General features: G+C 41.2%; 1 protein-coding gene across 1 annotated transcript; it reads left to right on the top strand.

Annotated features, from left to right (window-relative positions):
* The first annotated feature begins 909 nt into the window (after positions 1-909).
* On the top strand, positions 910-17,717 carry Tmem41b (transmembrane protein 41B). Its single transcript, XM_021168296.3, has 7 exons — positions 910-1,250; positions 5,848-5,965; positions 7,635-7,763; positions 9,513-9,606; positions 10,182-10,286; positions 13,108-13,246; positions 15,170-17,717. Exons 1-7 carry the CDS (start codon positions 1,130-1,132, stop codon positions 15,337-15,339), a joined length of 876 nt encoding a protein of 291 aa, XP_021023955.1. The 5' UTR covers positions 910-1,129; the 3' UTR covers positions 15,340-17,717.
* The last annotated feature ends 247 nt before the right edge of the window (positions 17,718-17,964 follow it).

Here is a 17,964-nt window from a genome sequence, read left to right on the forward strand (position 1 = left end):
TTTAAAAAAAAAAAAAAAAAAAAAAGATAACGAAAAAAATGCCAAATTGGATAGGGGCATCGCTCAGCAACAGAATGGCGTGGTTTGTATGCCCAAGGTCTAGGATCATATCGACAGCAAGAACAAAACAAAACAGGGCTGGAGAGATGGCTCAGTGGTTAAGAGCACCGACTGCCCTTCCGAAGTCGTGAATTCAAATCCCAGCAACCACATAGTGGCTCACAAACTTCCGTAATGAGATCTGATGCCCTCTTCTGGTCTGTCTGAAGACAGCTACAGTGTACTTAGATATAGTAATAAATTAATCTAAAAAAAAAAAAAAAAAGAACAAGACAAAGGAAAATTCTAAAGAAGAGGTGACTCTAATATACTTGCCAGTGAGAAGCTGGATATGAGGGGCAGAAGGAGAAAAACTGTCAAGGAGCTATGCCTTGGCTCAGGAAACGCCAAAATATAGCGAGTAAGGGTGAATTTACTTTGGACAGGAGTTGAAAAACCTTGGACTCTAAACTCATTTCTGCCACTCTGTGACCTTCATAGGTTGCACCTTGTTTCTGGGTCTCAATTTTTTGAGATCCAGGTACGTTTGTCTCATGTTTTAAATTTTACACGATTTTAAGAACAGGCATCGAGCTTCCACTGCGCTTGTAACCCATTTGCTACGGAACGAACGGAATCTCAAACATCAGCTAGTCCCGCGCTGACACTTCCGGTTGGCGGAACAAAGAGCCTGAAGTACTGAAGGCCTCACTTCCGTGTGACGAAAGCTGCGCGGAAAAGTCGGACCTTAGGCCGCAGACCCATGACTTGCCAATGTGACTGCTCATGCGCCCTGCACCAGCGAGGTGGGCGGGGCCGCGGAGGGGGCGGAGTCGGCCCTGACTTGTCTCGCGGTTACTGGGCGTGCGGGAGCGCGCGAGGTTCGTGGGCGGTTCTGGGCGGGCCCTCACCTGATATCTTTGGAAGGCTCCGCTGAGTGTCAAGTTTTCGAGGTCGTCTCAGGTGAGGTGGTCGTGCCGGAAGTGGTTGTGCGGCGCGCCTGGGTGTTGAAAGAAATCTACGGGAGGAGCTTTAGTCCTTCAAGGGGGCGCGGCACCAGTAGGAGCTCTTCGCGGCCCCCGCAACAGCCATGGCGAAAGGCAGAGTCGCTGATCGTTCGCCGACCGAGATGTTGCACTCGACACCAGCCGGGGACCGGGCAGTGAGGACCCAGGGTTCCCCCGCGCCTGGCAGCAAAGATCATCTGAAAGGTGAGTGGACCTGCGGGTCGGAGCTGAGGCTGCCCTAAAGATTAGGACCCCGTGGTGCAGGTCGCAGGGAAAGAGGGACCTTTGAGCACCTTAGTAAGCATCTCAGCAAGAGAGTCCTGTACTTGGCGGAGAACCCCGCACGACAGAGGGCTAGACTCCTCCCAGTTAGTATTTTCTCAATAGACTTTAGTCAAAGGAAGCGGTGACCCCGACTTGAGACACCAAATAGACGGGTTCGTTATCCAGGCCACCCAGACAGGTATTTGAGAGACTTGAGCTTTCATTGCATTGTTTTACAGATGAACATACTGAGGACTATGCAGCTCCATGACTCGTGTAGAGCCACAGAGCCACACTAAGGTTGTGATTTAGAGCAAAGACTTGCCCTTCCAGGTGCCACTTTGGAAGTGTCAGATTCTAGCCGGGTCGTTGTTGCAGTTGCGCGTCCCTTTTAATCCCGGTTCTCCGGATACCGAGACAAGTTCCAGGTTACACAGAGAAAACCCTATCTCGAAAAAAAACCCCAACATTTTCAGATCTTGTGTTTCCATTTAACCTGGTTTGTAACTTAAATTTGTTTGATTTGTTTTCAAGCTAAGTAGCCCTGGTTGTACTGGAGGACCTTGTTCTGTAGATTAGACTGGCCTCTAAGGCAAAGAATGGTTTCCTTAAGCCTCCCAAGTACTGGGATCCAAGGCGTGCAGGCGTGCACTACCTCCATGTAATTTTTTTTTTTTTTTTTTTTAATCTTTGTTTTTCGAGACAGGGTTTCTCTGTATAGCCCTTGCTGTCCTGGAACTCACTCTGTAGATCAGGCTGGCCTCGAACTCATAAATCGGCTGCCTCTGCCTCTCAAGTGCTGGGATTAAAGGCGTGCACCACCACTGCCCGGCCTTCGCCTTGTACTTTTTAAAAGTCCTTGTCTGGTTCTGTAGGTCAGGCTGATTTGGAACTCAGAGATCCACCAGCCTTGGTTTTCTCAAGTACTGGGATTAAGGGAGTAGACCACCCGCAGGGATGGATTTGTAATTTTGAAAAAGTATGAGCAGGGCATAGGTAGTGGCACACACCTTTAATCCCAGGCAGAGGCAGGTGGATCTCTGAGTTCAAGGCCAGCCTGGTCTAAAGAGCAAGTTCCAGGACAGCCAGGGCTATACAGAGAAACCCTGTCTCGAAAAACAAACAAAAAAGAAAAACAAACAAACAAAAAAAAACAAAGAAAAAGTATCTGAATTTTAAACCCAGAATAATTATCTGCTTGGTTGGTGTGAGGGTGTAAACAAAACAGTTCACCTAAGCATAGAGTCTGTGGAATGGTGGCCTGCCCCCATTATTCTGGAGGCAGAGGCAGGTGTCTCTCTTTTGAGTCCTAGTTCAGCCTGGTCTACAAGAGTTTCATTCAGGACAGCCAGGTATGTTACAAGGAGAAACCCTGTGTCAAAACAAACCAACCAAACCCCAAAACAATAACAAAAACACCCAAAAAAGTAACTAGGGAATAGGGAGGGACTCATTCATAAACTGTTTTAGTCTAGTACACTAACCTGAAATTTCTTGGCTCTGTATAGTTTTAAGGGGGAAAATATAAGTGCTTTGATTTTGTAATGGCTTAACATTATTCATTGCTTTTCAGCAACTGTAATGATTTCATCCTTTTATGTGCCTTTGAAGCTCAAACATCTGAAGTGATTAGAACAAATAGCCATTAAGTCGTTTGCAGCTCACTCACACTGCTGTCTTCCATTGCTACTAATGGCCAAAATGGTGGTCTTGTAAGAACAATATGTAGTGGAGAGGCAGGTCAGATGGTTAGCTGGAAGGCCTAAGCAAGCACACTGCTATTCTTGGAGAAAACCTGGTTCAGTTCCCAACATGCTCTTGTCTGCTTATCACAATCTGTAACTCCAGTTTCAGGGTACCCAGGACCATCTTTTGGTGACCTGCACTCACCCACCCCCACCCCACACAAATTCTAAAATCTTTCTAAAGAATAATACACAGTGAAAATGTGGTTTTAGCTAATTTTAATGTCTGTTGTACTCTAGTTTGCCTCTTACTTGGTATTTGTATTTGGGTATAGACTGTAGATAAATTGTCATTGGTGAGATGGTTTTAGGTTGTGTCGGTTTGTATGTCTTTTTGTTGTTCCCCCTTATACTTATAATAATAATAATCTCCAAACTTCCAGAGTACCATTATGATGGTTTCTTTTATCAAATGTCTTAAACTACACACACATAAGCCAAAGGATAGAGATGTGCAGATGTGCCCTCTGGAATAAGTAGGGTTTAGACAAGTGAAGGATATGGAGATGTGGAGCTAGCGGAGACAGTAGGCTTGAAGGTTAGTGTAGTTCCTTTATGTGTGTCAGTAAAGAGGTCAGTTTGTCAGCAATGTTGGGTATTAGATTAGGATAGTCTATTTGGCATGGTGTCAGATTATATTAGGCAAAAATGATTTTAAATTTTTTCTTGTAAATTAATGACAATTCTTTTCCCACTTTTGCCTTTTCCTAATGTTAGGGATCATCTTAGGATATGATTTGGTTTACTTAGTATTCTGCTTGTTGTGGCGTCATAAATAAGTAGTAACTAATTAGCAACCAATTTCTAGGATTAGAAAAACAATTTTTGTTAATTGTAGATAGCAACTGTCATCCCCCCTCCAAAGAAAATTAGAGATGAGGTAAATATTAGGTTGAAAAGTACTTGCTGATAGAATCTTCTTACGGATTCTGTAACACTTTAGTGCTTTTTAAGATAGTCTCTATGTGGGCTGGAGAGATGGCTCAGGGGTTAAGAGCGTTGACTGCTCTTCCAGAGGTTCTGAGTTCAATTCCCAGCAACCGCATGGTGGCTCACAACCATCTGTAATGGGATCCTGTGCCCTCTGGAGCTGACCTGAAGATCCTTTTTCCTCAGTTTCTGAGAACTGAGATCCCAAGAGTGGGCCACTATATACCAGACCATGATACTTTTTTGTCTGTATGAGAGAGAGCCTTATTATATAGACTAAGTCTAGAGCTCAATTTGTGGACAAGGTGGTTTCCATCTTTTTTGTTTGTTTGTTTGTTTGTTTGTTTTTTAAAGATTTATTTATTTATTATATGTAAGTACACTGTAGCTGTCTTCAGGCCCTCCAGAAGAGGGCACCAGATCTCATTACAGATGGTTGTGAGCCACCATGTGGTTGCTGGGATTTGAACTCTGGACCTTTGGAAGAGCAGTCGGGTGCTCTTACCCACTGAGCCATCTCACCAGCCCCTTGTTTGTTTTTCAAGACAGGGTTTCTTTGTATAGCCCTGGCTGTCCTTGAACTCACTTTGTATACCAGGCTGGCCTCAGAAATCCGCCTGCCTCTGCCCCCCACCCGCCCACCCCCCCACCCCCCAATGATGGCATTAAAGGCGTGCCCCAGGTTTCCATCTTTTGGCAATAGTTCTGTCTAGGATTGCTGACAGGTCATCATAAGTGGCCTTTGTTTATGTGAGGTTTTGATTTTGTGTTTTTTATTTTCTTTGCCTTTTTTCTTGTTTAGGGTGTGCTTGAGTTATACATGCAGGGAGATACATATAGGGAGATAAGTTTAAAGGTTACCTTTGATTACATTTTTGAGTTATAGGTCAGCCTTGTCTACATGAAACCATCTCAAAAGCCAGAAAACCTAGAGGTACAATATGGCTAATTTTTTTTTTTTTTTTTTTGAGGTTCTAGCTATCTATGATTCTTACTGTGTTTCACTAACTGAACTTGAACTCAACTCTGGACAAGGCTGGCCTCAGATCTACCTGCTTCTGCCTCCTGAGTGCTAAAGCTGTGTATAGAACTTAGAAAAAAAGGTGCTTCCAAGAGGCAAACATTGAAGATGACAATGAGTGGAAACAATTAAATCTGGTGACATTTTTTTGTTTGTTTTTGTTTTGTATTTTTGAGACAGGGTTTCTCTGTAGCCCTGGCTGTCCTGGAACTCACTCTGTAGACCAGGCTGACCTCCCAAGTGCTGGGTTTAAAGGCTTGCACCACCACGCCTGGCTTAATCTGTTCACATTTAACAAAAAGATAAGACAAGGAAGTTGATTTTTGTAAACAGATATTAGAATAGACAGGGGGAGTTCACTAGTAGGAGTTAATGGGGAAAATGTAGAATTAAAGTCTTGAAAGAACTTATTAATCATTTTGGAGAGTGTTCTGACAGGATTACTGTTTGTCACTGATAGTTCATAGTGAAATAGAGAAAGTATATGGACTTGTAGGTTGATGAAGCATGATTCTTTCTCAAGCAGTACCTTTGACCTGGGAGAAAGGTAGAAAGGCAGACAGCAAGATAAGTACAATATTTATTCTTCAATAATATTAATGAGTATGGTGATAATAGTCAGAAAGACTAATGCTAATGCATTTCAAATGCAGCCATGGTGGCTACAAGAGCTAAAAAGCACACCTGTCTAATGTAGTATACATAGTACAAATTCACATGGAAATTATAAAAAGCCTTGCAATTCAGTGGATTGCATGCTAGCATTTAGGTTTAGTAGAATTATGCAGTAGTGTTACTAGTCATAATCATCAGCACTGTTTACTGTATACTTTTCTTTCAGAAAAGCCTTGTGCAGAAGCTGGATCAGCAAGAACATCCCTCCTTATACTGGTGTCCATTTTTTCATGTGCAGCTTTTGTTATGTTTTTGGTATATAAAAATTTTCCTCAGCTTAGTGAGTAAGTATACCACAAAAGAAACTGAACATGTCTAGATATTTTAGAGATGCTATGAGTTAAAAGCTAAATTTCCTTTAACAACAGAACTATTAGGGTGCTTGTGTACCAGCTCCTATCCATAGAGCAAGTCCATAAGCACTGTTGGTTCAGATTTCCTGGGTGACTTCCTTCTTCCCTTCCTACCCATTGTTTTTTTTTTTTTTTTTTTCGAGACAGGGTTTCTCTGTGTAGCCTTGGCTGTCCTGGAACTCACTTTGTAGACCAGGCTGGCCTCGAACTCAGAAATCCGCCTGCCTCTGCCTCCCAACCATTGTTTTTTACTGTGATTCTCTTATCTCCTTTTTGATTTAAGTTCCTGGTTTCACCAAGAATGACCCTGAATTTGTAGTTCTTCTGTCTTTGAGGTCTGAGATTACAGGTGTGTCCACTCTCCCAGTTTATGTAATGCAGGCAGATACACCTCAGTCCTCTTCCTTTCTTTCTTTAAGAATAGGATGGGACGGGGGCTGGAGAGTTAGCTCAGCAGTTAAGAGCACTTCTGCTCTTCTAATGGTTCAATTCCCAGCTCCTTCATGGTGACTCACAACCATTTGTAATGGATCCAATGCCCTCTTCTGGTGTGTCTGAAGTCAGTGACAATGTATTAATATACATGAAATAAATCTAAAAGGCAGGGTAGAAAAATAGTGGTGGTTTAATTTCACCCCTCCAGGGGCAAAGGTGGAGGTAGGTGTGTCTCTGAGTTGAGACTAACCTGGTCTACAAGAGGAAAGGCCAATATCCAAGGATTGCCTTGACTTTTTTCAGGGAAGGCTTTCATAGAACTAGTTCCCTAGCTAAACTTTTACCAGAGTTTGGCAGCACACACCTTTAATCCAGCATTCCTCTGAATTGAAGCCCTATCTCTCCCCACTGCTAGATATGAGAGAGCTTAGACCATGGCTCAAGAGACCACCCCACCACCACCACCACCACCACCACCCCACTGCCCCTTAGCCCTTCCCACATCCTCCATCCAGTAGTCACCTCTAACTTACAATGCACAGGATACCTGGCAGGCATGATGGCGCATGACTTTGATCCCAGCACTTGGGATGCAGAGACAGGTGGATCTCTGAGTTTGAGGCAACCCTAGTTCCAAGACAACCAGGGCTGTTACATAGAGAAACCCTTTCTTGAAAAAAAGAAAAAAATTTCAGCTGTGTGAGACTGAAACCAGCAAGGTCTATGTAGGGAATTCCAAGCCAGCCAAGCCTACTTGTTGGCTCTGTCTCAAAAGAGGGGAAGAGAAGGAAGGGCAGCCTTCCTGCATCTGACCTAGGATGTGTTTCTGCTGTAAAAAAGTGATGTCAAAAAGTTTCTAATTCTCAGTATAAATGATTATTGACTTTAATTTAGAAAAATTACCCAAAATAATGTTAAATATGTTTTTAATATGTTAATATGGTTAATTTCTTAATGCTTAATTTAAAATTTAAGCCAATATTAAAAGATTATTTAATTTTTGATTTGTATTATTTTGAACTTGTATTATTTTGAATTTGTGTTTGCTTAGACTATTGAGACTAAAAAATGAATTTGTCCTTATTACAAATTAATTGCATAGTTTTGACTTTGATTTTTATCATGGAACTCTTGTTTTTAAAATTTTTACATTATTTTTCTTTAGGGAAGAGAGGGTGAATATGAAGGTTCCGAGAGATATGGATGACGCCAAGGCTCTAGGAAAAGTTCTCTCCAAATATAAGGATACCTTTTATGTACAAGTATTGGTTGCTTATTTTGCTACATATATTTTGTATCCTTTTATCTGAAAAATGTTTTCTAGTTTATTCAAGAAAAGTTTCCAGGGCTGGTGAGATGGCTCAGTGGGTAAGAGCACCCGACTGCTCTTCCAAAGGTCCAGAGTTCAAATCCCAGCAACCACATGGTGGCTCACAACCACCCGAAATGAGGTCTGACGCTCTCTTCTGGTGTGTCTGAAGACAGCTACAGTGTACTTACATATAATAAATAAATAAATCTTTAAAAAAAAAAAAAAAGAAAAGTTTCCAAAGGTCTACTGTTTAGTTAGAAGTGATGACTGTTTTCCTTTCAAAATGTTAATGCAGGGGGCAATGAGATGGCTTCAGGTAATGGCACCTGCTGGCAAACTAAGCATGGTGTCCTGGGTTTGATGCCTAGGATCACATGGTAGAAGGAGAGAACCTGCCTCTAAAAGTTGCCCTCTGGTCTCCACATGTCACTCATGCCCTTACACATACACACCCAAGTAAATTACTTTAATATTTAAAATAAAAAAATGGGGTTTGTTTTGTTTTTCGACACAGGGTCTCACAGTGTAACTTTTGCCAGCCTGGAACTCTAGTTCTTCAGCTCTCAGACATTATAACTCATTTAATGCCAACCAGCACTTCAGAGGCAGAGTTGAGTGGTTCTCTGTGAGTTCAGGGCTAGCCCGTTTCACAGAGGAAAACAGTCACATATAACCCAGGCTGGTCTTAAGCTTGCTATGTAAGCCAGTAAAGACAATGAACCCCTGGTCTTTTGAATCTACCACATAGATGTTATAGGTGCTGGGAATTGAACCCAAGTCCTCTGGAAGAACAGCCAGTACTCTCAAACACTGAGCACTGAGCCATCTCTCCAGCTCATAATTCTTTTCTTGGCTATAATTTTTAAAGTTTTGTATCTTCATTCTAGTGCTAAGTTCATGTCTTACATTTTAAGTATTAAGAAAGTATTACTAAGCTGGAACAATGGGAGAATGATGGGGGAACACAGCATAGTTAATTGGCCAGTCTTCATTAGTACTTAGTGTGTTTTCACCTTAGCACTAGGGGAGGCTGAGGCAGGTGGATATCTGAGTTTGAGTTTAACCTGGTCTACAAAGAAAGTTCCAGGCCAGCCAGGGGGCTACAAAATGAGACTCTGTCTCAAAAAAACAAAAACAAAAAAACCACCAAACAAACAAACAAAAAACCCCAACAACACCAAAAAACAAAAACAAAAACAAAAACAAAAAAAAAACCAAAACGCCCCCAGAGACATCACTGAGAACTTTTTTTTTCTGACTGAGCCATCCATTTTGTCTCTGCCTGTTGCCTGTTGGGGGCTCTCTAGATTTCCTTGTAGCATAATCTTACCAGTGTTGTATTTATTTGCTTGCTGTATTTTGTATCATTTGTTTAGGGGTATCTAGCTTGGAGCTAGAGGCATTCTGGCTGACAACTTAAGTACTTTTTAGACTTTTGATTATGATTTTACTTTATCCTTTACTGTGAGTTAGTATTACTAATCATCCAAACAAAATAGCCAGGATCTCCACAATACACAGCTTGTTTTGGTGCAGCTGTGATACCACAAGTAGAAAAGCCCACCTGACCTCATGAGAAGGGGTTCAGTCCAATACAAAGGAGTAATCCTGCATACAATTATTCTGAGGTTATTAATGCAACTTCTGTATTGTAATTTTCTTCGAATGTCAACTCCATCTTGTGAAAATTCCACTTCATTATGTTTTAATCCTTAACTTATAAGTTAACAGTTTGCAAACATTTGCTATCCCAGGTTCCATATTCCTCAGTATACTCTCCGGGTTCCTTTATCCCTTCCCACTTGCCTTATTCCTTGTTTGTTTGGTAAGTATGTGACATGAGTTTGGAGACGTGAAAACAAGTAGAGCATTGGGGATGGTAATGGCATTCTAGCTCCACCAGGCAGTCTCATGGTGCGTTCATCAGCTTTCAAGATGGTGATGTTAATGTATTTCTGTTAAGTCTCATTAGATGGAGCTCTGAAGAGTTTGGTTTCCTAGAATGAGGCACTATAGACTTACTTGCAGTTTATAGCCTTTCTTTCCTGTTGTATTTTGTAGGTCAGATGAACTTAAGAATGTGGATGGACATAGTGAGTCCTTGGTCTGGAAATAGTGTCTTTATACATAGCTATACCCTAGTGTGGGGACGGCTACTTATTCTTAAGCTAAAGGCAGCAGTAATTACTGGGTATGGTCAAAAGTTTAATCACAAGTGCTAATTTATGTTACCAATGTTTGAGAAAGGACTAGGTAGATGACATGGGTGACATGGATTTTATTCTCTAAGTAAGATGTATCACATGGCTCCCTTGCCTAGCTCTAAGGGATAAGTAAATGCACCCACAGGAGTGGGGTGGGAACGCACGGGCTGCACGTGACTTCTTGTTTGTTTTCCAGTGCTCCGGACTTGGTGCCTCATTCTGCTACATGCTCTCCTACTTAGTTGGAAGACCCGTTGTATACAAATACCTAACAGAGAAGGCAGTGAAATGGTCACAGCAGGTAGCTATAAACTATAGTTTGTTTCTTTGTGGCTCTTTGGTTTAGTCATCATTTAAAAAAATAATGTTATAAGAAATTTTTAAAAACATTTATTTGAGAATTTTATATAGTGTATTTTGATTATATTCATATGTCTTACTTTAGTATTTTGTTACAGGTCTCACTTTGTAGCTCTGGCTGGCCTAGATCTCAGTTTGTAGATCAGGCTAGCCTGGCTTTGCCTCTAGAGTGAAGGTTTGAGCCACCACTCCAACAAGAAGTTTATTTTAAAACATGTGATGGTTAGTTTTAATTGCTGACTAGACATAGAGTACACAGAGTGGAATAACCTGAGATACTCAGTGAGAAGTAGTTAGATCGGGCTGATCTGTGGGCTTTTCTTAGTTGGGTTATTTGAGATGGGAAGACCCATCCTGAAAGTGGTCAGCATCATTTCAGGAACTGGTCCTGAACTGAATGAGCAACCTAAGCACTAGGCATGTATTAATTTATTACTGTCTTCTCTTGACAGTGTGTACAATTCAACCCAAATCTGATTTTTCTCTCCCTAGTTCCTTTTTTTTTTTTTTTTTTTTTTTTTTTTACGAGACAGGGTTTTTCTGAATAGCCCTGGCTGTCCTGGAACTCACTTTGAGTTTGGCTGGCCTCGAACTCAGAAATCCGCCTGCCTCTGCCTCTGATGCTGGGATTAAAGGCGTGTGCCACCAGGCCCGGCTTTTTTTTTTTTTTTTTTTTTTTTTTTAAGATTTATTTTATTTATAGAGTATACTGTCACTGTCTTCAGTCATACACACCAGAAGAGGGCATCAGATCTCATTACAGGTGGCTGTGAGCCTCCTGTGGGTGCTGGAATGTGAGAGCAGGTTCCCTGGAAGAGCATCAGGTGTTCTTGACAACCAAGCTGTTGCTCTAGCCCCACTGATTTAAAAATTTTTTCAAATGATTATCCCAGTTGGATTTATTTATTATTATATATAAGTACACTGTAGCTGTCTTCAGATGCACCAGAAGAGAGTGTCAGATCTCATTACAGATGGTTGTGAGCCACAATGTGGTTGCTGGGATTTGAACTCAGGACCTTCGGAAGAGCAGTCAGTGCTCTTAACCACTGAGCCATTTCTCCAGGCCACCCCCCCCCCAGTTGGATTTTTTTAAAAGGTTTATGTATATGAGTATACTGTCTCTGTCTTGACACACCTGAAGAGGGCATTGGATTCCATTACAGATGGTTGTGAGCCACCATGTGGTTGCTCGGAATTGAACTCAGGACCTCTGGAAGAGCAGTCACTGTTCTTAAATGTTGAGTCATTTCTCCAGCCTCTTGATTTTACTTTTTTGAGACAGGGTGTCATGTAGCCTATGCTGACCTTGAATTTAAGCTCCTCCTGTCTCCAACTCCAATTTTTTTTTTTTTTTTAATTTTGGTTAAATCAGTTGACAGAATAGTCACTGTTAGTATGAAGACATCCCAAAATTAGTCACTTCATGTCTTGTATGTAGCAATGTCTGAATGAAGAACTTTCACCTTACTGCTACTAGGCATTTCAGTAGGAAAAACTGTTAAACAAGAACAGCAATGATTCATATACTGTACACAGAAAAATGCTACTATAATCTTTAGTTTTATTAGACCCTTTATTGTGTCAAATGCTGAAGAAAAACATAAACATGATTTTGCTGCAAGGTTTGTAGTCCTTAGCTCTGTTCATTTTCAGGCTACTAATAGGACAAAATATTAGGGCAGTGGGTGTTTGTGGCAATGCCTATTCATCTAATGGCAGAGAGGAACCCAGCCGGATCCTGGGTGGGACCAAAATACAACTCTTAAGAACATCCTTCAGTGGCCATCTTCTAACTGAGCCCCACCTCCTATTTTCCATCACCTTTACTAGCTCCAGCAAGTAGAGATCTAGGCTTCAACATATGTTTTAGTTGATGGAAGGCATTTTACTTTTAATTAATTAATTTTGGTTTTTTTCGAGGCAGGTTTTCTCTGTATAGCCCTGGTTGTCCTGGAACTCACTCTGTAGACCAGGCTGGCCTCTAACTGAGGAATCTGCCTGCCTCTGCCTCCCGAGTGCTGGGATTAAAGGCGTGCGCCACCACTGCCCAGCACCTTTTTTCTTTTCTCTTTTTTTTTTTTTTTTTTAAGATTTATTTATTATTATACTTTAAGTACACTGTAGCTGTTCTCAGGTGCACTAGAAAAGGGTGTCAGATCTCATTACAGGTGGTTGTGAGCCACCATGTGGTTGCTGCTGGGATTTGAACTTAGGACCTTCAGAAGAGCAGTCAGTGCTCTTACCCACTGAGCCATCTCACCAGCCCCCTCGTTTTACTTTTAAACCATAATGGGGAGAGTTCTAATTTTATAAAGACCAGAAGAAATAATTACATCTCAGGAAATACAGAGACCATGCCTCCTTGCTTTAGATTCCTCTTGAGTTTGTGATCAGTTAGTTGTAAAACGTCTGAGATCTCTGGCTTTTAGTTTAGACTTTCAATCACTGCCCTTTCTGTTATCTGTGTAGCATTAGATTTACATAGTTTGTCTTTGGAATGGCTGTTTTGTAAAAGTGGTTTTGCTAGTTATGCAGAAATAGAAGTAATCAGTATTTAGCCTCGCCATCTCCCCAGCCCCTAATCTTCCGTCTTATGTGGTAAGCAAAAGCTATACCATTGAGCTACATCCCCAGAACATCCACATTGTTTCCCATTGGGTAAATTGTGATGTGTCTGGCAAGAATTTAAGGTATTTTATATTAAACAACTTATTTTGAAGATTGGCCTTAACTAATACTGGCTTTTTTCCTTATAATAGGTAGAGCGTCACAGAGAACATCTCATTAACTACATTATATTTTTGAGGATCACACCGTTTCTTCCTAATTGGTTTATTAATATTACATCTCCTGTGATAAATGTACCATTGAAAGTGTTTTTTATTGGCACTTTTCTAGGTAAGACCTCTTACTCATGTTGTGTGCATGTCCAAATGTCCAGCTGGCCTAGATTGCCTGCTGTTTGCAAAATCACCAGTACCATATATAACTCTTGGGCACAAAGCCTGGCCTAGATACATAGCTTGTTCAGTGTGTTGTAATATGTTACCTCTCTAAAGAATGAGCACTCTGTTTTTTTTTTTTTTTTTTTTTTTTTTGGTTTTTCGAGACAGGGTTTCTCTGTATAGCCTTGGCTGTCCTGGAACTCACTTTGTAGACCAGGCTGGCCTCGAACTCAGAAATCCGCCTGCCTCTGCCTCCCGAGTGCTGGGATTAAAGGCGTGCGCCACCACGCCCGGCTAGAATGAGCACTCTGAACTAGAAATTATTTTAATAATGTGAGATTAAGCAGAACACCCTCATCTTTGTTTGTTTGTTTAATACTAGTGTTCAAGTGGGTGTGGGTGGTAAGTGGGAGACTTGCCTGTCAAGCAGTCTGTAACACCAACCATATCCTTAGCCCAAGGAGAATATTTTCCCACCCCAACTCTGGCCCAGCAGCCCTTTCTTTCTTTGACAATGTGAGCCAGTTAGATCAGAAATGACAGGATCTCAAGGCCATGAGCTTTGTTGGCTGAAAGCTCTTCTCATGCGCCCAGACTGCATGCTAGCACCCTGGTGAGCATCCCAGGCCAACTCCAGCAGTCCTCTGGTCTTTAAGAGGATTGGCTAGTGATGACAAGTAACTGACCAAAGATCACTTACAAAATACTTCTCTGATGCAGACTGTGTCCCCATGCAGGACTTGTTAACTCCACGATCCATCTCTCTGAACAGAAGTAAACATTTAGTTTTTGGTTTTCAACTTCTTTGAGTTCTAATCACATTAAGTCCAATTTATTAGGGGAAACAAGATCAACACACATCAAGAAATTGATACTAGATTTGAAATAAGTGGATATAACATAATTTCAGGGGGTTGAGTGCTTGCCTACTTACCATGTACCCAGAACCACAAAAATTTTTTTAAATTAATTTTGTAAATTTTGCCTTTCTTTAAGAAGACTGGTATTTTTCTTTTCATTTTAAATTGCTTGGATTCAGCTTGCAGGTTTTTTATATAGTGAATATTTACTAATGTTTAATGTTTGTGATGGTTTTTTTTTGTGTGTGTGTGGCTTGTTTTGGGGTTTTTTCTTTTTTTAATTTTTATTTTTCGAGACCGGGTTTCTCTGTGTAGCCCTGGCTATGCTAGAACTTACTCTGTAGACCAGGCTGGCCTCGAACTTAGAAATTCACCTGCTCCTGCCTCCTGAGTGCTGGGATTAAAGGTGTGTGCCACCATGCCCAGTTTGACTTGCTTTTTTTTTTTTTTTAAAGATTTGTTTATTATTATATGTGAGTACACTGTAGCTGTCTTCAGACACACCAAAAGAGGGAGTCAGATCTCATTACAGATGGTTGTGAGCCACCATGTGGTTGCTGGGATTTGAACTCTGGACGAGCAGTCGGGTGCTCTTACCCACTGAGCCATCTCACTAGCCCTGACTTGCTTGTGTGTTGGATCCCCTAGAACTAAAGTTACAGGTGGTTGTGAGCTGCTGTGTGGGTGTTGGGAATTGAACCAAGGTCCTCTGGAAGACCTGCTGGTGCTCTTAACTGCTGAGCCATCTTTGCAGCCCCAAGACTAACTTGCTATGTAGACCAGGCTGGCCTCAAATTCACAGATATTCACCTGCCTCTGCCTCCCAAGTTCTGAGGTTAGAAGTGGAGGCTCACACCTGTCTGTAACTCTAGTTCTAGAGTTCTGATGACCTCTTCTGGCACTGGGTACGTACACACGGTACACTTACATATACTTGTCACAAAACATGCAAACATGAAAAAAAATGGCTGCCACTGCTCCTCACTCTCTCACTGTTCTCTTGTTCTTTGTTTTAGGCGTTGCACCTCCTTCTTTTGTAGCAATCAAGGCAGGAACAACTCTGTACCAGCTTACAACAGCGGGGGAAGCTGTTTCCTGGAACTCCGTATTTATTCTGATGATTTTGGCTCTTCTTTCTATCCTGCCAGCCATCTTCCAAAAAAAACTAAAGCAGAAGTTTGAGTGAAAAGTCATGGCTTTTCGTTTACCACCACCATCACTCCTGCCACCACCACTGTCATCTCAGGATTAGCAGGTGTATTCATGTTATGTTTGGACATTACCTCTTCAGTCACTGAAAGAAGGACTTGTAAAGTAAAATAGCCCATGAGAGACAACACAACGCACATATGGGAGAACAGAAGTTGGTACCCTAGGAGAAGTGCTGTCACCTGCATCTGACCTGTGAGAATCACTGTTCCAGGGTTGGCTCTGAGACATCACTCATTGTCTTGGTTTGGAATTCTTACTCTAAATGATTCATTTGAAGTGTTTCCTCTTACATCTGACTAATGACTAAAATCGTGAACTCAGGTACAGTGGAACATACTTATAACTCCAGCTCGGGAGACTAAGGCTAGCTGTGAACGTCACAAGACACCCTGTGTTAAAGTAAAATAAGGAACGGTGAAGATAATAAAATAAAAATTCAGAGCACAAACCAAATACTTGAAGCAAAAATGAGTTTTTCATTTTCTTTCTCTTTTCAGACAGCACTTTCCATAGGCCAGTGTATGCAGCAATGATGGGTTATTTAAGTTTTCCTTGGAAATTTGTATCATGGATTAGTCCAATAATTTGAATTCTGGCCAGTCTGTTTTCATCCTTTTTTCTAGGTTTTGCAGTATTTCCACTATACATATAGAAAAGGAGAATTATATATCTGTATCATATTGGTGTTGATAATGTATATTAAGATAATATTTTGTTACAGTGTCTTTATCTCAAAGGGGGTTCTAAAGGTAAATACTCGAAGCATATACTTTTTAGACATTATTTTATACTGAAACAACTGACAGTAGGTAGGACATTAGTGATTAAATCTAGTTTATTTGTTTCAATGACTGTAAAATTTGCCTCAGATTTGTCTGCTCATTAAAGAATGTATTGTAATTACCATTCATGCATGATACATCTGCGATTGCTCTGATGACCTCCTTGGGGTAGCACTTGATTGGTACACTTTGCCAACTGTAAAGCTTCTACTGGTGTCTCCACCATTTCTTGGAGACTCCCTTTGGCTGCTCTTGTTCCCTGCCAGGACAGACCCATGTAAAGCACTAAGATCTCCATTGGTTTGTTGAACACTTGCTTTAGTGGAGTGGGAGTCCTTGTGTCTTTAGTCTTCAAAGTCTGATCATCGCAAAGCCTATTTCTCCTGCAAGATGTGGACTAATCCTTTTCTGTCACAGTATTAACATGTTACAAATACAAGGAAGATAATACTGATCAATACTGTATCTGTCTTCTGTCCTTTTGTGTTAAATTGTTATGTTTTCTTTCTTATTGACCAGAGACTGAATGATAAAGCTTTTATTATTTTTACAAATGAGTTAAACACATAGGTGTTTGGGACAAAGTCTACTAATATTACTTTATGTGATATTATTTATGTTATATATATATATATCATTGAAGCTGGTTATGTAACATGCTTGCAACTCCATGACTTGGGAAGTAGAGGTTCAGGTTTAACTTTGGCTACATACTGTGATGCAACACTCTGGGCTATATAAGAACCTGTCTCAAAGAATACATGTATATATTCATACAAATTTTCATCAGGCCTCTAAAGCTTACATTTTGGAGAAACACTGCTGTTTCTTGGGTTTGTTATGGTGCTTACTCTATGCTGAGAGTGCTCTCTCCATCCTCAGTCATGGACTCTTTGCCTTTGCTATGTTTTTCCCTACATTCAACAGGAGCTACCACTTTAGTTGGATATGTTTTCTTCTCCCAGTAGAGAGTAACCATTGTGTTAACATTTTACCCTTGGCTGTCAAGAAAGAACTTGGACCAAGCATTGTGACTAATTAATGCCCAGTGCTTGGAAGGCCAAAGCAGGATAAGGAGCTTGTGGACAGCTTGCATTGCCTGTGGTCTTGTCTCAGGAAAAAAATCTCAGCAGTAGATTGTACCCCACAATTACCTGTATGCCACCTGTGTTCATTATCACAGATTTGATATAATGACAAATGTAAGTAGTCCAAGATTTAACACTCCCTATCTTTGGTGCCAGGGATCCCAGGGCCTTGCACCCTAGGATTTAAGCTTGACCACAGGCACAAGAGTAATCCCAACAAAACATCCGATTGTAATGGAAAGGCAAGCAGGCTAACTAGGCATACACTGACAAAGACAGTCTCCTTAGTTAAGACTGTTTATTTCCTGGAGCTTTGTTGCTTTGAATCTAATATACCTGTGATCTTAATAAATGTAAACTAGCTGGGTGGTGACAGTGGTGCACACCTTTAGTCCCAGCATTCAGGAGGCAGAAGCGGGAATGTCTGAGTTCAAGGGTATTCTTTTTTGTTTGTTTGTTTGTTTTTTTGTTTTGTTTTTGTTTTTTCGAGACAGGGTTTCTCTGTATAGCCCTGGCTGTCCTGGAACCCACTCTGTAGACCAGGCTGGCCTCGAACTCAGAAATCCACCTGCCTCTGCCTCCTGAGTGCTGGGATTAAAGGCGTGCGCCACCACGCCCGGCGGGTATTCTTGTCTACAGATCAAGTTCCAGAACAGCCAGAGCTACACAGAGAAACCCTGTCTCAAAAAAACCTAAATAAATACATTAAATAATGTAAGCTAAAATGTA

The sequence above is a fragment of the Mus caroli genome, unplaced genomic scaffold, assembly GCF_978045245.1.
Source record: "Mus caroli unplaced genomic scaffold, Mus_caroli_1 scaffold_8, whole genome shotgun sequence".
Classification (NCBI taxonomy): Eukaryota; Metazoa; Chordata; class Mammalia; order Rodentia; family Muridae; genus Mus; species Mus caroli.

Coding starts and splice junctions, on each gene's coding strand:
- Tmem41b (XM_021168296.3), top strand. CDS start 1,130: ATGGCGAAAGGCAGAGTCGCTGATCGTTCGCCGACCGAGATGTTGCAC. Junction 1,251..5,847: donor CAGCAAAGATCATCTGAAAG/GTGAGTGGACCT, acceptor CTTTTCTTTCAG/AAAAGCCTTGTGCAGAAGCT. Junction 10,287..13,107: donor CAGTGAAATGGTCACAGCAG/GTAGCTATAAAC, acceptor TCCTTATAATAG/GTAGAGCGTCACAGAGAACA.